The following is a 23,879-nucleotide window of genomic DNA, read 5'->3' as shown; positions in this document are numbered from 1 at the left end:
TGGAGGTCATGATCCAGCAAAACACTGACCTGAAACTCCTCCCGCAGCTGAGAGGAATTACTCTGGGAATCCACTCGCAGCATCTCTTTGTAAGTGACCGCAAACTCGTTCACCAAGATGGCCGTCTCTCCACACAGACAGGCCTCGAGAATGGCGTCATGGATGAAGATATACTGCTCCTGAAAGGACAACACGTACATAACATAATTAAGTGCTGTGTCTGTGCACTTGAATTTGTGCACTGTGTGTGGGCGTGAATGTGTACTCTAGTGGGTTTCAGATGCATATGTGTGTGTGTGTTAAATGGATGCAAACAGCTAAACAGACATTACAAAAGGAGGCAAGTTCAGACAGAAGCACGTTAAGAACATGTGTAAATGTAAATAAATAATGAAACAATATGAAGAATGGCGTGAGATTTTTCACAACCTGTCTTGTTCTGAATTAAACATGTGCTGTAATGTTGGTGGTGTATCAAAGCTGTTGGAGAATAAATACATATTTCTAAGTAAACAAACCCATGCGGTGTGCATTTAATTAGAACACCCCTGCAAATAACTACAAATGTAATAAACAGCCAAGTCAATGTCAGATTTACATAATAAGGGGTGAATATGCAAATTATCTTCACATCTAAAGAACAGCACGTGCCTATGCAGCACACTGAGAGACAATGTTGGTCTTTTCTCTAAACTATTGCAATGACCTTTACATAAGTCCCAGAGGGGGAGTATTATAATACACCTCCCTCGCTCTTTGAATTTCCAAACAACAGGAGGGAAAAATAAATGTTTAAAAACCTGACTCTCCTGAAGTTTCCAGTGGTGAGAGGTTACCACATTGTGACCAGTGATGTAACCTCCTGAATATGTGCAAGACAAATATTGAGATATTTGACTCAGTTTGAATGTAAAGTGGTTTCGAGGCTGTGACCTGACCTCTGTCTGGATCATGTTGATGCGTCGAGAGCAGAGGGTTTTGACACAGTTGTAGATATCCACTACGCCTTCACACTCGGCCATGTCCAACATGACATCCAGCACAATGTAGCAGCCGGTGCGGCCCGCCCCCACACTGCCACACAAAAGGACATATTTTATGAGGAATCATGCACGTGTCTTAGAGTATTAAATCATCAGACATTTTTTAGGATACAGTATGCCCGCTCAGGAGCACAAGTTAGTAGTACTATATGATCTTAAAGAGAATGGGAGGGTATTGAAGGACAACGGCAAGGGTCATGTGACCGATTGACTTTGCTGAGCTACCACCAAGGTTTTTACAGTTACCTAAAACTAAACTAAAAACTAAAACTAGGTGTGAAAAACATTTTAGTTAAGAGGTCCAGTGTGTAGAAGTTAGTGGCATCTAGCGGTGTAGTTGCAGATTGCAACTCCCTCATTTCACCCTCCCCTTCCACTGACAAAGGACAAACTATGGTGGCCACAGAACATGCAAAAAGCCTTTTCTAGAACCAGTGTTTGGTTTGTCCTTTCTGGGCTACTGTAGAAATATGGCAGTTCAATTTGGTGGACTCTATCAAAGGTGTATGTAGATATAGAAGGCTCTAATTTTCTATTGCCAATATATCCTCCTAAATGTTACACACTGGAACTTTAACTGAAATAAAGAATAAAAAATGCAAGCTAGTTCAGACAGTCAACTTGAGCTGCACTGCTATACAACACATGACATGTCTCACACTCCATTATCACTAACCAAGCACTCCCTTCCAATCTGGCGGTCTATTTGAGCTGCAACATTTCCCAGCTCTCCTTCTGCTCTGTCAATGCTGCTGCTGCCCTGCATCAGTATTGCTGCTGCTGCTCTGTGAGCTATTGCTACCTGCTGCTCCATAAGCCCCACCACCATCCCAGCATCCACCTGTAGGCTCCAGCTTGAGGGTTTAAGGTATTTGCTCATCACTCCCCAATATCTCTATGTAAACATATCTGCGGGGAGTGATGAGGTTGGAGCCTAGATGCCAAAATCAATCTATGCTATACTGCTGTAATAAACATTTCAAACGCGAGTTGTCTGATTGAACTAGCAAGAGAAATTTGAGAAAATCCTGTGATATTAAAACTAACACAATAAATTGAAGGGATCATAATATGTGGTTTTCAATATCTGATAAATATAAGTTAGGTTTGTATGAATAGTTTTTATTTAGCATTACCTCTTACTAATCAGGATGACATATGGATCACATAAATTAGGTATTTGCATGTAAAACAGCAGTAAAAGAATGGAGATGGTGTTTTATAAAACCTTACCTCTTCCAAGTAGTTTTTGTACTATTGGTTTGATTTTATAATACTACAGGTAACAGCAGTTGCTCAGCCTCACATTACCTGCAGTGGACCACCACAGGGCCAGCGTCAGGAGGTGTAGAGGCTTTCACTCTTCTTATAAAGGCCAACAGTCCAGTGGCGTGATAGGGCACCCCATGCTCAGGCCAGGATGTGAAGTGGAACTGACGCACCTCGTGCTTGGTTGAGTATCCTCTCTGTCAACAGAAACACAGCACACATTAGCATTACATGTAAAATATTGCATTTATCTAGCTTGCATCCCTAACTATAGTAGACTACAGTCCCTTTTTTCATCCAAGATGTGCTCCCATCCATTCAGAGACATTGCCCCTCCGTGATAGCTGTGACAGATTTTTTGGTTCAGTGTGAGGACAACCAGGACATTATTTACGTGGGGTGTTAGGTCTTCTAGGACAGTTAGGCCTCTGGGCATCATATGCTAGCAGCTGCGGTGTGACAGACACGTGGAAAGGAATTACTGAAGCTCTCGGAGCTCAGGGAGGGCTAGGAGGTTTCTTCTCTCAACTGGGAGGCTGCTGCAGTCACACAGCAATTTCTTCCTCTGTACAGAGATGACAAAGTGAAGCGACGCAAAGCAAAGATTTGTTGAAGACAGAAATCCAAAAAAAGAGCTATGAAAAACAAGCTGTCACCAGTTCCTAAATTTGTGCCGATTTGAATAAGCAGCAGCGTGTGCCCATGGAGAGCGAATGTGACAGTGTGATGATAATGCTGTGTTTGTGCCACTGTCACCGCAGCGTTTCTCTGAGCCCTTCCAATGAGGGATCCCCTAGGAGACTGACAGGATGGAGGCCATCAGGGGCACAGCAGTGTAACAGCTATGTTGGAAAGACGGCAGGGGCATTCACATAGCTACTGGTGTTAATTCCTCTCAATTTAACATGTGACCCATCAGCTGTAAATCCTGTCAAGTATCTAATCCCCTCTATTAATGTTCTGCTTCTAATTTCAATAATACTACAACATGTATTAACAAATGCAAAAGAGTGTAGGCAAAATGTACATCTTAGATAAACCTACCCTCTCCAAGGCAAAGGTGCGAACTGTATATTCAGCCAGTGTCTCTGTCTTGAGCAGAGTAATTTTGATGTCACCGTACATATCGCTGTCATCAGGCCAGTATTTACAGCATTTCACCTGTTTAAAAAAAGTGAAGAGGGTTAAAACCTCATGTTGATATTCCTGGAAAATGCACCTGAAAAACAGCAGACGGTGTAACATGAATTAATCTGTTTGACTAATCATTTTTTCCGTCCAGTACAAAGCAGAAAATGTACTGTTTCAACCAAATGTTTCACAACACAAGACACTCACTTCTCCTAATATTAAGATACATTAATGCGGATGAAACATTCATCCTTTAACAAAATGTCCACAGACTCCACAGAAATGACTTTACGTTTACTTCCTTATTCTAAACAGTGCCCAATCTAGACATCCAGAACACCTCCCTCATGAGAAGCAATTTCTCTAAATCTCCCCTTCTCTTTGAAAAGGATACCTTATGTGCAGAGAGAAACAGATTTCAGGTTTGAGTTAAGGTTTATTGGATGAATTTAAGTATCACCCTTACACCCTTCTTTGAGCCAATTTTGGAATTCCTTGAAAGTCCTTTCCATCATATTTGAAATGTTTGCGTTAAATTCAGAGTGAATGCATAATAAGATATTGTAATAACAAAATATCTCACATAATATAATAAATAATTTTAACAGCAAAAGAAAACATTACCTGTGCCATTATAATTCACAACTGAGTGATTGAGTGACTTAATTTGCTTTTTTAACTAAAAAAGAGAAATACTGGTGTGAAATGTAATAAGTTAACAAACAGAAGATACACTTCAAATGCTGTGAAGGAACAAAAACAACCTCTTCCTCCATAGATATTTTATCTCAGAAGGCAAAGAAAGAAAAAACACCATAATCACATAATAGTGGAAGCATAATGAACAGGAGGGCAACAATCTTTTTCACCAACACCAGGCACAAAGGAGGTAATTTTTTCATTTAATGGAGGTGTTATTTGGATTCAGCCACACAGACCAGTCCTCATTTGTTGACTGTTCCCAGAATTGTTAGGATGGAGAACCAAATTGGATGTAGGGCTACTTCTAGAAAAATGGTGTCATTTTAACCATACACTGAGGTAATACATTTCTTTGGCCTCGACTGAAAAGGATGGGGTGCTTAGAGCAAAATTCATATACTATTTATGTGAGGTGGAAAATAACAGTACTACAGTATAGCCATTAAACCTGTGAAGTCATGCAGTGTATGTACAAGGACCGAAACCATAGATATGTGGCTCAGGAGACATTTTTTTATGCATCACAAGTATTTTATAGCACATTTTATGGACTCTGTCATTACAGTCATGATGTAAATTTCTATAAAACACAGACGCAATTTCATGATGTTTTCAAAACAGACAAATAAGGGATGATCCATGTAACAATCCTTTAAAATGTATGTGTTGATTAGTGCAGAGACTTTGTGTTGACTTGCATAAAGTGAGGTTTAGATGCCTTCTGATATTCCATTGCCACCAAGACAGCATTGTACAGAAGGTTAAAGGAATAATTTCACATTTTGGGAAATATGCTTATTCACTTTCTTGCTGAGACTTCGATGAGAACGTCTCATGTCTGTACAATACATATGAAGCTACAACCTGCAGCTGGTTGGTTTTGTTAGCATGAAGAGTGGAAACAAAGGGAGACAGCCTGACTCTCACTTAAAGGTATGTACCAGCACCTCTAAAGCTCAATAATTGTCTTCTATCTCATGTGTTTAATCTGTTCAAAAGGGGGGGTGGTAGGTGGATTATATAACTGTTTTTGCACAGAGCTAGCTGTTTTCAGTCTTAGTAAATGTGAGAATTGTCTGCTTCTTCTCAACTTTCCGCAGTGACTAAGCTTATGTCTCAAAATGTTAAACTATACCTTTAACAGGTAGGCTCTCTACTGCAACAACAACTTATGATTTGTGGTTTCACATAAATGCAGGACAGCTTCACCAAAATGAACAGCTTTTAGGCTAAGATTTACATGCACAGCAAGGTCCTGTGTGATATATACTTATCAAACACATAAAAGCCTTTCACATAGACCAAAATGGTGCCTTATTGTTGAATGTGGGATGTTTCTGAGCACTGGCTGGCGACGGGTGTGTGTGTGTGTGTGTGTGTGTGTGTGTGTGTGTGTATTGTGGGGGGAGTGCACATCACTTACCCTGCCAACCTCCACCAGCTTAGTGATCATGACGATGCTGAAACAATTTTCCTGCCACACCATCCTCCAAAAATCATACAGAGTCTCCTGCTTGGGTCCTAGTGGGAAGTGTGAAGAAATGACAGACAAAAAAGAAAAGAAAAAAAGGCAACATCAAAGCCCGTCCTCTCAATAAGGGGGTTGTTGCTGTTGTGAAATGTGGTATTATTGCGACCCAAGTGTCCTTCCTCAGACGGGAGGGTACTGATCTCTCAAGATTGTGCCGTCAATAAAGTTATTGGGAATTCCAGGCAGAAGGGAAGGGGTGACGGCTGACAAAACAACAGCAGTAGCTGATGATGAAAGCCCAAACAACCATCAGTCAGTCATTGTCATCTGAGGAAGAGACGTTCATGAGGCGAGATACAACTTTAAAACGAGGATCACGTAGGAAAGAAATGCTCAGAGAGACAAAAACACTGCTGACGCCTTTTTTTTTTCCTGTCTTGCGAGTTTCATCTCTCTCTGTCTCTCTAACAGAGGGGAAGAGGAGGTGCTGGTGCAAGATAAGCAGATGAGCAGACCTTGAGTGACTTTGTGATGGGAGCTCCCTAGAAAGCCGACGCCCCTTGGGATTAGAAAGCAGTGGAGGGAAATTTCAAACCCTCACACACATGCAAACTGTCCATCAGAAGCAACTTTTGTATTTGAGCGACAGGGTGAACTGAAGGTTCTCTCTCCAACAATGAACACACCACTGCACATGTCACAGAGTCTGAGAAGCTTTATTAGTGTGCTTAATTATTCACCTAATGTAATGAATCAATGACATCACAGTCTTCAGGGGTTGGTAGTCACACAATCACCTTTGGATTTACCAGAGAGGTGGTTTTGGCAAGGGACTGTGCATGAGTGGGCTCATTGGCCTGATCATCTTCAATTTATTACACGGCGACAAAAGGTACTCACCGTCCTGCATGCACACACACAAACACTATAGCCTTGCTGGGATACTCACCCTGAGTGGCGATGAAGTGGTTGGATCGATGGTAGCCCTGAAAGAGAGAAGAGGGATGACATGCTGAGTAAGCCATCTGCGCCTCAGGCACAGCTGTATGGGAGGGAGGTCTCTCTGTCTCACCCCTTCCCTCCTTCCCTTCATCTCTGCATTCTGCTCTCCTACTGACCCACTCTCTGCAACTATGAATTGCATTTCCTGTGTAATTTTCCAGCGTTGTCTGACCTATTGCTGACTCCAGACTACCTCTTTGCCCTCCACAGAGTTTGGAGCCGTTGAGGCAACATATGGTAAATTCTGCCTCTTGACAGACTGCTGATAAATCTGAAAAAGTGATTCCTAAAGTGAGTTGGACTAGCTGACTAAACACAGACTGAATCCCCGGGACAGTCTGAGTCCTGTCCCTTAAAAACAAATCAGTTTTCATTGAAGATTCAATATATATTCAACTATATATGGGATGATGAATTCACAAACCAAAACCACATTTCTTTCCTCAAAAACATCCCCCTTGAATTCTTCCACTCAAGTCAAATGAGTAGAAGAATATTCACATGAAAACATGATATCATCATCAACATGAACAGCTTCCGAGGCATGTACAGTGAAATATTCTGAGATCCTTTATATCAAAGGAGGTGACAGCCTTTGATATAGATGACAGACATTTTTACATGGCGAGTATGAGGTGAATATGAATGAACAATAAGATGTCACCTCTACAGCATTGGGGGGAATAAACACGACAGAGACCACCTGAGGGACTTTTAAGCATGAAAGGACGAGCAAACTGTTCAAAGGAAGACCTCCTGGAAATAAGTGCTCATCTATGCTTTCAAGGTAAAGGAGACACCTGTTTTCTAAGACACAGCCCTATAAAATCATCTCCTAGAAAAGCCACATGGATGTTGTGGCTCACGGTTTATTATCATTTTGAGAGGAGCAGCTGGACGGATAATTGACGCCCCAATTACCTTACATGACTCTGTGGAGTGGAGAAGGCAGGTCAGGAATAATCTGAATAAATGCCCGAGCCCACCGGCTCTCATCAAATCAGAATGATGGGGCAATCCATGTTGATAACAGTTTTTATCTTTTTGCAGAGGGCATCTTCCATATATGTCGAGTCTGCCCACGTTGCTAAACTGAATTGCATCCAGTCAGATAAACGGGGGACATGTTTGAAATGGAGATGGATGACCAGTGCTGTGCGGCCTGCTATCCACAATTCCTCTGGCCCTCGCCAAACACTATCAGCATGACTGTTACTACTCCTCTCTTGAAGACGGTCACCTTAGCAACTAAACTCTCTGAGTTTTGACCACTTATGAGAACTAACAAAGACAGCCTGGTCCTCCTTGTGTTCATTTAAAATCATTAGCTAAAAGGGCATGTTTTTTTATTTGTATTTTCTTTTTGTCAAATGTGCACTAACCTCAAACACACTGACCTTTGAGCATTTGTGGATAGAGGATAGTGGAAAGAGAAGAGGTAGGTGGAGAGAGAAGAGGGGGAAAGAGCAGAAATAGAGCAATGGCAGGCAGAGGAACGAGCAGTGAAGTACTTACTTCCCTGTTAATCCGAATCTACAGGGTCCAAGGTCGAGGAAGTGGGGAGGGGAGTAGAAAAAGAAGACATATAGGCTAGTTAATGAAAGAAGCTTTTGGTAAGTAGGAGTTATGGTTACAGACAGGTGGGAAGAGGTGTGTGCGTGTGTGTGTAGCTGTATGTGTGCGCGCATGTGCATTTATGTAAGTACAGCCGGACTGGGCTTTAGTGTTACAGCATTAATTTCTTGTGGGAATGTATGTCCTAAGGCCATCGTTTTTTCATTTACTCTAATGTATCGGTTTAAGTTTTTAAAATGAAAATTACTTTTGGTTTCTTTTAACTATTAAATTTGCATTAGGGATTTTCTATTAAAGGAAAGTAGACAAAAGAGAAATCCTGCTGTGTCTCACACATTATGTTGCTAATTGGAAAATGGGACTGGATCACCATTTTTAAAATATGGCTACAGTCTTTGTATGTCACCTCTCATCCCCTGCATGAGACTGTGGGGTCCCTGAGCAGCTCCTTCAGCAATGTACTGCTGCACCCTCAGTGCAAGAAGGAGCGCTACCGCAGGTCCTTCATTCCAACAGCTGTGAGATTTTTTAACTCAGCAACAACATAATGTAGCACTGTTTGTCACAGTCACTTTCATTTAATACCTGCACTATGCAGTTTTACATACATCATGCATATTATTAATATTAGACCCGTACTATATATTCATTGCCTTGTCTATAGCCTATACTTTCTAAACTATACTGCTGTATATATTTTTGTTCTGTGCAATAATTTATTTTTACACCATGCCACTACCTCCTGCTGTGACCTGTGCAATGTTCCATATCAATTACATCTGTATATAAAAAGCTGTATATAGTGAACATTTTTTTTTCATTATATCTATTTTTCTGTTCTATTTTTTATTTAATGTGTATTTTTTTATCCATTGTGTTGTGTTGTATCTGGAACTGCTGTATCGAGTGAATTTCCCCAGTGTGGGATCAATAAAGTCTCTTTTATCTTATTTCAATGCATGTTGCATTGCAACAGCATAGGAAGGCCACATTTTATGATCAATGCTTGTTTATGAACTGGGTAACAAATTAGTCATCTTCTTTTAAAGTAACAATATAATCTAAGTAGTCACTCTTTAAAGCACCTGAAAACTAGTTTTTTAAACTGGAAAGACACCGATTTACCATTGTACTCATGTAAAGAGTTCTTGGTGAGCTCACTTCTTTCTAACCCCACACCCCAAGATTTTTTAATCTTCAAACTTGTAGTCTTCAGCTCCAACCACTGCTGACTCAAGTGACATTACTTGGAGGACTGTAACAGAATTCACAGAGCTCTTTCGGGAGCCACAAAAGGCTTTATACTTCCCAAGACTTGTGAACAGACTTTAATGTATAAAATCGGTAGAGTTCCCCTTTTTCAAAATAATTTTAAATATTTATGACCAGTGTTGGGGTCATTATTCAAAAAAGTAATACACTACTTTAGATAATTCCTCCCAGCAGAAAGTAATTTATTACAGTACTCGTTACTTCACAATATCACCTGACATAACGTAATAGGAACTGCATTTAACGAGCCGAACTCACTTGTCGTTCCCTCAACAGCTTATTTGCGGTGTTAATCACAAAAGCAGTGGTTACACCATATGAGGAGGAGTCTCTTTTGTTTCTTATGTAGCATGTAACAAAATTGTTTAATTAATATCAGTAATGCGTTACATTAGAGCGTAACAGACAAATGTACAGTGATTACAGTAAAGTGTTCATTTGTAATGTGTTACAGTTCATGTTTAAGTTAAAGGTAAATTTATTATCTGTTTATATAGATATATGTGTGGGTGTGTGTATGTGTGTGTGTGGGTGTGTGTGTGTGTGGATGTTTGTGATTTGTGTGGCCATTCTACACCTGCCAGCAAGACCTTGTTACTCTTTAGAAGCAGACGAAATGTAAATTAGCAACAGCCGTGACGCACTGGACTGCTCTACATTTCCAACAGGTGCAGGAAGCTGTCAAACATATGCAAAGTTCTGCACCTCGTCAGGCAACACACACCGCAGCCGAGCAAAGACTCCGGCATTAAGTGACAGAGAAAGAGGAAACGGAGAGATTGCACTTTCTCACCTCTGTTTTGAAAGCGCAATAATGTTTCAGAGGGTGGAAAAACTTTACTATTTAACCTCTGGTGAAATAATCATAGGCTGTCCAAAATATGCTTCTCTGTGACTAAGTAGTTACTATTCAGCTTGCTGGGTCTGGCTTGTCAGGGAGTAACATCACTGACTCTGACACTGTAGTGGCTGTTGAGTGGTGTTTTCTCTCTAATGCCTGCACCTCTGTGCCCTAAACGCTAATGGAGACCATCACAATAACTACAGTCCTAACAGCAGGCCAGGTTTTTAATGCCCTCTCATTGTAATGAACTCTCTAAAAGCATCTCACCACTGCCTGTTCTCTACAGAGAAATAAAAGAGAGGAAAAAAGCCCTGTAGTGTCAAACAATTTTGATGACACAATTTGGCCTAAAGGAGTAAAATGCCCAAAATGATGCCAACTTATGCAACTAGTTATTTTCTCTATTATTCAAATATATTCTTTATAAAGATTTCGACAGGAACAGGATCTTTCAACCTCTTATCAGTCTCAAACAGGAGTGGGAGTACATCAGCTTGCTTCAACTTCTCCCAGAGTGCTGTATTTACTTTACAGTAGTCGCAATGAGAGGCGTGCAAATAAATCTTGCGAGATAAAGAAGTCCTATCAGATTGTCAGACTTCCCTTGACATAACTCAAATGAGTAGCAACAACTGAGGGCTGTGACAGCAAATTCACAGGGGAGCCAAAATACAAGGTTCTTTCTACAGTATATCTGATGGTAAAACTGTATTTTATTTTATTTTTTCAAATTCTGGGTTGATTTCTTTTGTGAATAACTTCACTCCTGCCATCTACACGTGCACTTCTGCTTTCTGAATAAACACAGCCTCCTCTAGTTTTTATGAATGGGAACACGTATGAATGAGACTGTGTGAGACACATCAGCAACATATACATGTATTTCATATGATCAGTGAGAATGTTACTGTGGCGCTGCATATGTGGCAGACAGTTAAGGTGAACAGTGGAAAGGATCATCTCTTCCGGGCCCATCCAGAGATTGAATAACATCAATCATGTCTATTTAATTTAGGGGGATTTGTGGCATCTTACAGAAAGGTTCATCTCCTCTGCAAGGCATTAAATGCATTTATTCCACTCTGTTTTAATAAAAGTGATAGCAGAGTCAGTCTGGGTCAGGGATTCGGTGCCGACAACCACGGCATCTGGCAAAACACCAATAGGAAAAGTGTTTGATTGGATGGAAGCCTCCAGGTGAAAGTGGGCCAGCAGACTGGTGAGCTTACAGGAATGAGAGAGATGGACTGCGGCTTTGCAGGGTGTGAGAGATAGCGTCACTATTTGTATCCCATGTAGAAAAGAGACAGAAAAACAGGATTAGACTTACATCAATGTAGTTAGCGTTAATGTAGTCTGAGTTGGGGTCTCCCAGGAGAGGGTGGAGCTTGACTCTGTGGCGGTCATCTGAGACAGATGAAAAAAAAAAGAGCAAAGGAACGTTAAAGTACAACAGTTTCCACAATACTTTCAACACAGTTTTGTTGTTTTTTTAACACAGGATAAAAAGAGCGCTGATGACTTACATCCCAACAAGGTGTCATGCCTCCCTTTGGTCTTGTCCTTCTTCTTTGTGCAGTCCCAGCCATCAAAGAAACTCTGCAGAGATAAAGAGACAATCGTTGCAGATTTTAGGAATAGGGCCTCTCTGTAATAACCATTCAAATATCTTACACAAACAAATCTTCAACACATCATTTTTGTTTTATGTGTGATAAAGAAAACGTATGTTACATAGTGAGCATGATAAAAGCCTATCAGCATATAGTACAGCTAAGGAAATCAAGACTCTTTAACCCAGTGGTTATATTCCTACTGAGTTAAAATTCTGAGTACGCCATCAATGAGAGTACCAAGAGATACGCAAATCCATCAAAATAATCAGTGAATCAAATTTTATCACAGCATAGGCGGGGTTGTGTGGGGTTGTATAAAAAGACCAAACTCGTTATTTAAATAGTTTGGATGGTGGTGTCTTATTTTTGTATCAATTCCAAAACCAAAAACACAGGCAAACGTGAGAAATTAAACAGTGTGTTTCACTGCTAACCAACTGTTAGCATGTCTGGCTACGTAGCTTACTAGCAGTGGAAGTGGGTGGTGGATGCCATCAGAGTTCAGGCTATAGCATTTAAGCCCGAGTCGTTATTGGATTTGGAGAAGTTCACACTCGGGGCAACCTCAACGTTTTCAGCGGGTTAGTCGTCATCTTAAAAGGCTTTTCTCTTGTAACATTAAAATTGAAAATACTGTTTGTAAATTAACCAAAGTATGTACGTCACACAGCCAAACAGGGTAATGTTGTGAGAGAGCAGTGACCTTAGATATTTCATTATTGTACTTACTTACTTACATAAAACTAGGACCTAACTACAACACAGTCACGTTGCTTTAATCGTTGTCTTCTACATGGATCAACATGAGCTTAGCATCACATGAGTTTTTTTTGCGTTTTCAACCAACTCCTTGAGCTGATATCAGTTTAATTAGCCAGCTGGCCATGGAGACAGTTGTAATATGTAAGATGGTAAATGGTAAATGGACCTGTTCCTGTATAACACCATTCTAGTCTTCCGACCACTCAAAGCGCTTTTACACTACATGCCACATTCACCCTTTCACACACATTCACTCAGCGATGGCAAAGTCCATCAAACAGAAACTAACTCATTCACACACATTCACACACCGATGCACAGCATCAGGAGCAATTTGGGGTTCCGTATCTTGCTCAAGGATACCTCAACACGTGGCGGGAGTAGCCGGGGATGGATCCAACAACCTTCCGATTAGAGGACGACCCACTCTGCCTCTGAGCCACAGCTCTTGCTCAGCTCTTGAGCCACTTAAAATGTAAGAAATGAGAAGCATGCTTTTATCTATTTTGTTTAAAGGATCCATTGTTTTAGAAATGGCAAAACAAATTCCAGTGCTACCTGTACCAAAACTATTGTCATTGTACACTGCAGATTTACTGTGTGAGAACAGAAATGATATACTAAAAACAAACGCTAGCCTCTTAAGAACTGTTTTCAAAATGAGAAGAAATAATAATAAACTGCAGTATACTAACCACTGCATGCTGAGAGGTGTGGCAATTAGAATGAAGGCAGTGGGGCTGTCTGTCTGCTTGGTGGATGGCTGCTCAGCTGTATTATAACACATCATACTGAGTCACACATCTCCTCATTCCCTATCATCCACCTGTCTGCATGGATGCACTGGAGAGCCCTTACTCTCATGCGTCGTCATAAGCCATTTTTAAGCGTCCACTGTAGGGCCAAATTAAGCTGGCAAACAACCCCTTCAGACCCATGAATAGAAACACACACACACACACACACACACACACACACACACACACACACACACACACACACACACACACACACACACACACACACACACACACACACACACACACACACACATATCCATACCAGCCTACCCCCTGTGGTTCTCAGCCACTGGGGGAATTTGGTGAAACTCTGCCCAAGTCTGCATGCTGAGCAGGGGATTACAACGCAGTTCTCCCCACAGAGAGCCAAGAACCAACCAAATCCTTCCTGGGATTACACCCTCCTTCTCAATTTTTGCTCAGTTTTCCATGCGCGCTCTCTCTGGGTCTGACTCTCTCGATGAATCCCTTGTTCTCTTTACCTCCTTCTACCCCTCTTCAACTCCTCTCCCTGTCCACCTCTTCCTACTTGTTCTTCCTCCATCTCTTATATTTTTGACACTAGACCTCTGAGCTCTCTTTGTTTCTCTGCTCCCACCACTATTCTGCTCAACTCTCTAGAGAGGGGATGGAAGCAGGGAGAGGAAAAACAGAGGAAGAAAAACTGTGAGAGAGTAGCAGTATATTGAAGGGGAGGGAAGGGAGATAACACAGACCCGTGGAAGATTGATTAGAAACCCTCATTGGCAGGGATCAGTTGGGTGGGTTGGTTAAGAGGATCATATAAAATTAGATGAAGGAAATAATGACAGTCAAGTACAGTCCTGAACTATTGACACTATTTCACTTTTAAATCCCTTTTTCTAATTTTAACATCTTGATGTGCTATCAACATCCCACTAGATTTCATTATGTGCATTATTTGTTACCCCTCAGTAACCTCTGTAACAGTGGACATGCTGTCCCCCACTATTTCCCTTGCCGGATCACTCAACTGTTGGGTCACCTCGTTCTGACCTGTTCCTTTTTCACCCACATAATTTCTAAATGTCAAAAAACAATCATGAGATTCATAATCCCTCAACATTCAGTCAAAATCCAATCAGAGATGTCTGAGATGTGATACACAAACTAAGGGACAATTTAATCGAATATTCTAGTCAAAAAAATATGACGAATAAGCATGATTCATGCTACCAAAAACGTGGCATGAGGTAGTTGTTGTTTTTTTTAAATAAACACAGTAATTTAATAGCTCCTGCTGCAACTACACTTTGAAGTCAGTCACTCCATCTTCCCTGCTAACCTCAGCCTCAAGGTGCTACAATGAAAGTTTTGAGTTCTCCAGTAAAGCTCCGCTGTTGTTTACTCGTAAGTTTCTGCAGTGGGAAAATGAATGTAGTGACAGCAGCTGCCACACATACAAGCCCCTCTACAAGTCACTGTAAATTCTTGATCAGTGTTTTTACAGAACATAGGTATTCTTCAGGGAAATAAAAACCTATACCTGTCAGGGGAGTGTAATATGATACTCCTAATCATTTTCCTTCATAATAGAGAGAGACACTCCATCAAAACACATACTCTAGCGCACAGAGAAAAAAATAACAAAGAGGTGTGTATTGATTTTTTGAGTGGAGTGTGTTTTGCCCGTGAGGGACAGTTTAATGAGTCTACAAGCAGAGTTCCAGAGGGGAAAACCATGAACCAAAGACAAAAGCTGTTTTCTCTTTTTCATGAATGCCATGGGCCGTGGGTGACCGGGATGGACTTCTCCCCAGGGTGTGATCTCAACTCTCAGCCACAATCGTTTCACTGGAGAGAGGTATTCAGAGGTCTGGGCCCTTCATTATGTGCCCCTGAACAATTCAAGTAGAGATAGCAGCCACTGCAACAGCAGGAGGGGGATAAGCAATGTTCTGGAAAACAAACTTGTCTGTACATACGGTTCAATTCAGGACTAAAATCCTGTGGTGCATTGGTGCAAAAACAAACTAACCAAGTAGTGATCTGCCCAGCAAAGTGACTTACAACAAACAACAGTGGTGGTGCAAGCAGATTCAGAACAATTTCTTGTACGTAGGTTCCTGGACAACAACTTGACTAATAATAGTATGAATCAGTGGTAATTCCCTACCCTAGGAATGCAGAGCCACTACATGACGAGACATCTGATTTGGACATCCCAGATCTAAACCCAAGTGTCATCATCGGACCTCTGCAATGTGAGTATCCCAAATCCTGAACAGATCAGGGATGTCCCCATCAACAACATCTAGTGGTCCCCAAGGTGAAGAGAATCCTGTGCATCACAGTCTGATGGTTACCTTTGCCAATTATAGAGCAATTAAGTTGCACCATATATTGTTGAGGGAGATAAATACTAACATTGCTACTGGGAGGAGGTTATTTGGAGGTTACAGGGCACGGGAGCCAAGAGCTCTCTTTCCTCACATTTCTCCCTCTGTACCCTTTCATCTTTCTTCCCTTCAGACTCCTCTTTCCTCTCTTTGCTACCCTACAATCTGTTAGCAGTGGACAGGGGATTCACTAACTAGAGCACCTCCAGAGACGTTTAACCTCATCAGGCCTGCCGTCATGACAGAGGTCTTCTTTGGGGCCCAAATGAGGATGATTTATTCATACGCGCAGCAACAGTGTGATCCAGATGCCTTTTTAACCCTGCTAATTAATTTCAGTGGGTGGTCAGGAGGGCGCATGGATGATGTCAGTGGAGGATTGATGGCCTCCCACACCACTCTCGCAAGATCAGTCCAACTAATGTGGCCTCTCTAAGCTAACAGTTATCTACAACATGTAGTAATTACACATGATCCTTCTTACTTTTGACTAGCCAATAAAGATACCGGAACTAGTACATTTTTAGGCACTCAATCACAGTCTCATCTGGATGGGACAAGCCACAGTGGCCTCAAATCTGTGTCACACGTCACTTATCGATGGCAGGTTTAAAGGTGATCCAATTTTCTGTCGTCAGGAAGACAGAATCAGTCTCTTCCACCATGGGCATCTCTCACTAGTGTACCGTCCTCTGCTGAGTATACAAACTCAAACACTCTTCAAACAGCACCGAGGGTTTGTCTGTAAGGTTTAGAAATTCCTCAAAATAGTCCTTCTACCTCCTAACAATGTTGCCAATTAGGGTCAACCACTCCTGCTGAGGAAAGTCTGGGTACTGACCTACCTTCCTCCCTGGGGCACCAAGTACTGTTGCTTCATCAACAACAATGCTTTCACTTCTTTTAAGTACTGCACCAGCAGCCTTTTTAACTTGCCGTTTTCTCCACTGTATTAGAAGCACCCAACCTGGGATGGAAGCGCATCAGAGTAGCCACTGTATCAGACCTTACGGTGAAGAGGGAGCTAACAGTAGAAGCTTTGTCTTTTGTCTATGCTACAACCTCCCCTATGGCAATGAGCTCTGAGAAGAGGATGAAAGAATGAGATCATGGATACCAGAGGCGAAAAAAGTTTTTTCCCTACAAGGTGGCTGGCCTTCCTTGGGGGAACTTGGTGCTGTGTCAATGCTCTTCCACACTAAGAGACAAGATCTTTGTAACACCCCGGGTCACAGCTTTACAGGTATACTGGCAAACTAGATTTAGAGGAGACCTAAGGATAGAACTGGCACATGTTCAAGAGATGATACCTTTCAGATGCCATGGAAGCACCAAGAAAACCTTCCAAAGAAGAAGCTTTTTGCTGTGACATTAACCCAGTTAAGCAGCTACTGGATGGATGGATGGATAAATATATGGATTTAAAGTTATCTAACTGCATAAGTCACAATGAAGCATCTATTATTCATACACATAACCAGCAGTTCCATTGACGACTCTGACCTTGTGACCTATTATTGAGAAAAGCAGGAGAAGCTTGTTCATATTTATTTCTCTTTGACTCTATTTCAGTGCTTCTGTCACAACAGTTTCAGCATGACACTTGTGATTCCACAGATACTACACAGAAGAACACTATAGAAAACAGGATGTGGAAGACACCATGCAGGGAACATTTCTCTTCCCATGGGAACTGAGATGCTATAACATCACTGACAACCTTGGTAGGGAAACGAATAAAACTTCCAATAAGGTACATAAACATGAAGGCAACTAGACCAATTGGAATTCAAAGTAAAGGTGAAAAAGCCTCCGACTGTGATATTGGATAATTTACATTTCTGCAGTTTGGGTGTTCTTGCCTCTAGTTCTCTCACTTGCTGTATGTTAAAGTAGGAATAAATGGACCAATTATAATCATGGTGTTGAATTTACACTTAAGGTTGATCATTTAATAATACAATCACAGTGTGAATACTGAATTAGAATATTGCAGTTCTAAAATCTCTTTTATAATGGTCCACAGTACTTGACACTGCTTCACCAGCAGCAATACTTTGTTGATGTTCATTTCATGTCGTCAGAGTATAACATTAATAGTTGTCTATGTTGTCTTAAGTTGTCAGATTGTAAAAGAGAAGTGTAATAACGGCCTTTCACCTCATATTCCTGTTTAAAGCCATAGCCCTCGGCAGTCTTCATCTGGTTGATGTGCTGGAGAAGGTCAGCCACACGGACAGCGGGATGGAGCTGCCCTGTGTGGTAGGGGGAGCCTTTGCGTCCACACTGGTGCCTCGGGGATCCTCCCAGCAGGCTGCTGGCCTCATTCACTGAACTACGAGCATCACCTGCGCCAAACACATTTGCAATTTTAGTGCAATTGCAGTTGAAAAATCAATGTAAAGCCAGGTTATGGTATAAAATTTAGTTTGTGATGCAACACTGGTGTTACTTTTCAAAATGTTAACATCACATAATGGCACTCTGCATGCTGGTACTGACAGTGCAGTACAGTCCAGTAGAGTACAGTATATGTTACAGGTGTGTCACTTTGCTAAGGTTTGTCTGTTCTTCAAAATATATCTTATGTAGATGTGACAGCAGCTCTGTCTGTGTGAAGCAGACAAAGATCTGTACCAACGTTGTAAAGTAAACACATCTGTCTTTCCCTCTCTGTGAGACTGACAATATTAGAAAAGAGATCAAGATGAAATGCACTGACAAAAATCACAAATGATTTCAGTCAAATATGTTACTTCACTTGTGCAATTCTCCCTTTTTTACAATCTTGTGAGATTCTTTGTGTATCAGCTGCAGGCAGTGAATAGCTGAGGGTAAGTCGTACCAAATAATGTTTTTCACACAGGACGATAACTATCTTTCAGAATGATTCAGACATTTATGGAGTGAATGAGTGACGGTCAACAAGATTACAAAGTGAGAGATGAATTGCGTCAAGTTTGAAATTGCATTGTGTAGTTGTGGTAAGCTGGTAGGTTTGTGTACAGTACAGTATGTGTGATTCTCAATGCATTTGTCTTACTGCGTGTGCCGCAGGTGTGTGCATCCATGAAGGAAAGAGCCATTCTTTCATCCTCCTGTAGGGTGCTCTGGTCTGTGAAACTGCGCTCCATGGAACCCATGTGGCTCTTCTCCTGCCGGTAGGTAATGGGCGTCTTATTCATGTTCACTGGTTTCCTATTAATGTATAAAGAAGAATAAGGAGGGGGAATTGCAATGCAGGAGAGATTGTAATGGGCAGACAGAGAGAGGGAGAAAAAGAAAATGCTAGGTTTAGTAAAGACAAATATGTGATGAAAGAGGTGTATACACCAACCAACTGCTTTATTGTCGTCCCTCTACAACTTATGACTGACAGCCAGAGCACAAGCATGTGTATGATGGATCACAAAACGATGGAAAAGCTAAGAGGTGGAGTCACTTACGGATAGTAAGAGTAGTAGTCCCTTCTGGCAAGAGTGCAGGAGAAGAAAAAAAATCAAGAGAAAGAAGAGATGTAATATGAAAGCAATGTCAGCTGAATGCATTGATTACAGTGAAAATGAGAACCACCCTCTCATGAGCTCGGCCATGCAGGAGGCCATATGACACATGCAAATGTACTAAGCAGGTGCTGACAGACCAAAGTGAGGCAGAAAAACGTGTGTTTCCTCCCATCGAATATGTTTCAGTGTTACATTTCAAGGACTAGACCACAAGGTTTCCTGTCACAGCAAATTTACCAATCAATTCTCTAAGAGCGAACTTCATGGCGGCTTAGTAGACGAACCCTGGCTAATGTGTAGAGTAGTGGTGACTTTCAAAATCAACATTATTCAATATTAGCCTGGACGCTGTGTCAGCCATTTAATAATGCTTCCTGTAGCCCTGAGTAACTGCCCATTTGGCATGGCAGGCTCTAGATTTCAATAAATCTTATTTAAGTAAAGCAGGTTAAGCCGTATTTGAGACTTAAACTCAGGCTGTAGTACAGCTGCTGAATACATGCATAGACAGAGGTGTAGATGATCTACTGTAGACCTGTGGGATCATTGGCTAATAATCTCTAAAAGCACACCTTTTCCCTCCCAATTACCATCTCATTTAAGGGTCAGGCCTCTGCTTGGTGTGCGTAATTAAGTGGCTAATTGAATTGCATCCGCCTCTAATTAAATACTTCACACTCAGATAGGCTCCACAGATGAGAGTTGTTTGGTCCCTCTGGTGCACCATACGGGAATGAAAACAATGCAGCTCTGGCTGTTGGGTCCAGCATCTTCCCTAAACAAGCATGACCTTTTCGAAAAGTTCAGCAAGTATAAAAACTGAACTGTTCCAAAACAAAACATGAAGGGAAAAACAATGTGGGAGATGTGGTGTGATTGTGCATAATGAGGCATGTTTTGTACTCAACACTTGTCAGCAGACGTTTACCCTTTTTTAATGATGATGATGACGGCGCCGAGCAGAAGGATAAGGACAACCAGACCTCCAGCACACACCCCAAGAATCAGACCCATCTCCTCAGAGTGTTGGGACACCTCCAGAGCCTTGCGGTGATCTTTGCAGGCCGCTAGAAGCAGAAACACAGACGCAGGTTGGAAGGAAAGAAATTATTCACAGGAAAGTTTAAAACAGGGAGTGTGGAAAACTGAACATAAGAGATTGGAAAATTGAAAATTCACATCTTTTGAAGAACTTTTTATTTGTACACATAAAACTTTCTATCCCACAAATGTAGACTTTTCACATGACAATACAAACTTTCACACTGCTCCTCATGAATACTGCGAGAAGGGGCCACTGAATTATAATGGTTTTGGAATGCTACATTTCAATAACAGTGGTATTTTCAAGAGGGTTTTTTCAAATAGTTTGCATGAATAAAAGAGACATGAGAATAAAGAAGTGATGCTGTAAGCAAGGCGGACAGTGATTGTCCATGTTGTCCAACACAACAAACCTGCGGTGCTCAGAGATATATAATGACAACTTGTGCTGTGACAAACAAAATTATGGCTGGCACGCAAGAATAAAAGTTTGGTTTTCAAAAGGGTTTTCAACCAGCTATTTAGACTGTTTAAGATTTATACTGATGTTTACAGAAGAGGAATCGAGACAAGAAAATAACCAGATTGATATAAACTGGGGTAGAAGTAGTAACAATTTTCACAAGAGTTGCAGATAAGCAACACATTGTTCTTCAACAGCATTGCAACAATAAACCTATACCTATACTTATGATATTGCAATTGCAGGCTTTTATGCTATGGTACATGCACTAAACCTTTGAGGTGCATTTCTATTCAATACTGAATTAAATATTTTTCCCAGTCACAAGTCATCCACACATCCCTACTGTCTAATCTCAAGGTGCCCTGGTGTCTGTGAGCTACTGGAAAGGTCGTTATCATAATAGCAGGTTATTCATTTCTCTGGCATAAAGCTTCATACTTATGTAAATGGTGCTGAGCAGAGGGCCTTTCTTTGTCTTGTTCTAGGGGCCCACTGATCTAGTTTTCCTAGTGTGTGTCAGCGTGTACTCCAGGCCTTGACAGCCCTGAAACTAGCCTTTTCTGAGCCTATTGGAACAGCACAACCTATCTGGAGAGCGGCAGAAAGTCAGAGTAGGCCTGGGGATAGAGCTCTATCTTGCAGCCTGCTGGGGAAAAATCAGATCTGGGGCAGGGAAAATGAAAACAGAGCCATGTTTGAGCCCAACTATCTGCAGCCGTGGGCACTTTATGGGTGTTTTAAAAGCCTCATACCATACAAAGAAGAAAGTAGGGCAATATCATTTTATTATTTGGCACAATTTTTTAATCAATGACGCAGGAGTTTGGGACATCTGAGTAGAGAAAATAAGTCTTTGGTTTGATATTAGAAAGGAAGGGTTCCTTCTAAAATTGCTGAGAACATGGCTCCCTCTTAGTAACATGTTGTTCCAAAAATGTGACATTTCTGGGTGTGTTGTTCAGTGTATAGACACCACATCTGACAGGTATACTTTACTTTGCAGAAGAGGTAAGAGAGGGTTTCGTCAGACTGAATCAAAGATAAATAATTTTTTTTCTCTTTTCACACACAGATACACCCCATCATCCAAACACGCCTTTGTGTCTGTGAGCTACTGTAACTGAAAATAACACACTGTCGATTTTCAGCCTGTCTCAAGGTGCTCCATTCAAACAAACACAAACTCAGCACTTGCTGTTTATTTTATGCTGTGACCTCGTTTAAAATGGCATGTACACATGAAATACAGGGGTACTTTATATTGGCTGAAATGCAGATGAAGTGGTGAAAAATCAATTTTACTTTTCTGACATTTTGGACAGATAAGGGGGTTTTGCCACATTTAGCCTCAAAATTTCTATTAAGCCAAACACGAGCATGAAATAGATTTCCACATGAATCCATACACCTGCCAGCTGCCCGTTGGTGGAAATTGGCACTTAGAGGAGAAATGGAAGTCTATTGTTGTGTCGAGCCTGCCAGAGGATCCTTAATTAAACTGTCACCTGGAAGTTGAAATGTAATCTCCAGCTTTGTTATCCAAGCCAGAATCATTTGCCTCCACTTTGCTTGTGATGGGCTGCTTGATAATAACGGCTTAGGACCCGATGATGCAGAGGCTATGTTAATGGTAGAGGGATCACGGAGATCACAAACAGCGACAAAAAAAACCTGACTTGTCGCACCTTGAAATTGGAAATCAACCAGAGAATTTTTCACCTATCAATTTGTCTCTCAGGGTTTTTATTCAGTTACATCATCCACATGCTGGATGATGTAATACTGGCAATTTTTTTGTGTATTTTTCTCTCCTCTGTCTCTTGTCTTATCTCCCCTTCTTCTCTCATTGGACTTTATGTTACTATTTTGCTCACATATTAAATGTAAATGATTTTGATTGTTGTAGTTCCATTGTGCATTTCTTTCTTTCTATCTTTTCTAAGTGTCAAGGAAAATAGGCGAGCACAGTGTAAAGCCCGTTGCTGTGAGAAAGCATAATTAATCAATGCCCAACCAGGTAGATGAAGTGAGCTAAAATGGCTGGCCTTGCCTCTTGGCTCTATGCTTGACGAGAGCCTCTTCTCTTTTGTTTTTCACTCACAAAAAAGACCTTCACCAAAAAAAGAAAAAAAAAGATGCCCGCCAAGACAATTTACTTGTAAGGCTCTGCTTACTGTTGCAGTGCTATTATAACTATAAATACATGACTTTTATTCACCATGATCTGACAGTGTACTGTGGCAGAGGGGCTCTCCTGCCATCAGGACTTAGAGTCAATTTCCCTGCCCTTTTCATGTCCCCTTGAATCCAAAAGATAGAGGTACAGACGGGGGTGGGAGGGCTTTCTAATACTGATAGGCCAAGGTAGCTCCATCAGGAAGTTTTGATCTGGAGGACCCTTCTGGACTGCGCTGAGGTCAAAGCCCTCAGATGTAGCCATCTAGTGGGATGCTGATGAGAACAAAGAGACTGCCTTTGATATAGTGTGTCCCAGCGTCTGCCCCCAAACAAACAGGATGAAAGCCTGACCTCTAATCCCTCCCTGCATGTTGCCCTTTTCTCAGAGGCCCACTGCTAAACAACGAGGACCGGCAGAGAAAATTTGCCCAGATCCCCACTTGAGAGAGAGGTGAGTAACCGTGCAATATAGACTAAACTAAACAATACAGTTACAATTTAATTGTTAATTTCTCATCTTAGAACAACGAGAAAGACAATTTTGCGAGACACAATGCAGGAAAACTCATTCAAGGTTGCAGTGTTTGCGGAAGAAGAAATATTCATGTTGAATTACCTTTGCGAGCGATGCGGATGCAGTTTATTCTGGATTCCTAAGAGAGAAAGAAAACATCAGAGGGGAGGGAGGATTTGCATTTTGCATAAAAGAGATGTGATAAGAGAAAAGAGGATGATGTGAAATACTGAGCTGACACACACACACACACACACACACACACACACATCACGTTGAAAATATGACCACAGCAGATAAAAACACATTCTGAATGAACATCAA

The 23,879-nt window shown here is 41.3% G+C and overlaps 1 protein-coding gene across 4 annotated transcripts in view; it reads right to left on the bottom strand.

The window, feature by feature from the left end:
• Positions 1 to 23,879, bottom strand: part of ptprub (protein tyrosine phosphatase receptor type Ub) — a 152,666-nt gene that overhangs the window by 13,508 nt on the left and 115,279 nt on the right. Inside the window, exons 13-26 of one of the 4 annotated variants that reach the window (XM_051406426.1) lie at positions 23,658 to 23,694; positions 20,282 to 20,420; positions 19,294 to 19,317; positions 18,891 to 19,045; positions 18,008 to 18,195; positions 11,836 to 11,908; positions 11,640 to 11,716; positions 8,134 to 8,151; positions 6,566 to 6,602; positions 5,569 to 5,666; positions 3,357 to 3,473; positions 2,355 to 2,509; positions 939 to 1,074; positions 30 to 179 (exon numbers count right to left, since the gene is read on the bottom strand). In XM_051406426.1, coding sequence (XP_051262386.1) covers positions 30 to 179; positions 939 to 1,074; positions 2,355 to 2,509; positions 3,357 to 3,473; positions 5,569 to 5,666; positions 6,566 to 6,602; positions 8,134 to 8,151; positions 11,640 to 11,716; positions 11,836 to 11,908; positions 18,008 to 18,195; positions 18,891 to 19,045; positions 19,294 to 19,317; positions 20,282 to 20,420; positions 23,658 to 23,694 — 1,404 coding nt within the window. The remainder of the gene's footprint in view (positions 1 to 29; positions 180 to 938; positions 1,075 to 2,354; positions 2,510 to 3,356; positions 3,474 to 5,568; positions 5,667 to 6,565; positions 6,603 to 8,133; positions 8,152 to 11,639; positions 11,717 to 11,835; positions 11,909 to 18,007; positions 18,196 to 18,890; positions 19,046 to 19,293; positions 19,318 to 20,281; positions 20,421 to 23,657; positions 23,695 to 23,879) is intronic. The other 3 variants (XM_051406427.1, XM_051406428.1, XM_051406429.1) reach the window with 3 other exon arrangements.

The sequence above is a fragment of the Dicentrarchus labrax genome, unplaced genomic scaffold, assembly GCF_905237075.1.
Source record: "Dicentrarchus labrax unplaced genomic scaffold, dlabrax2021, whole genome shotgun sequence".
NCBI lineage: Eukaryota > Metazoa > Chordata > Actinopteri > Moronidae > Dicentrarchus > Dicentrarchus labrax.
Note: the sequence above shows the minus strand (reverse complement) of the source record. Positions and strands in the feature narration are given on the sequence as shown.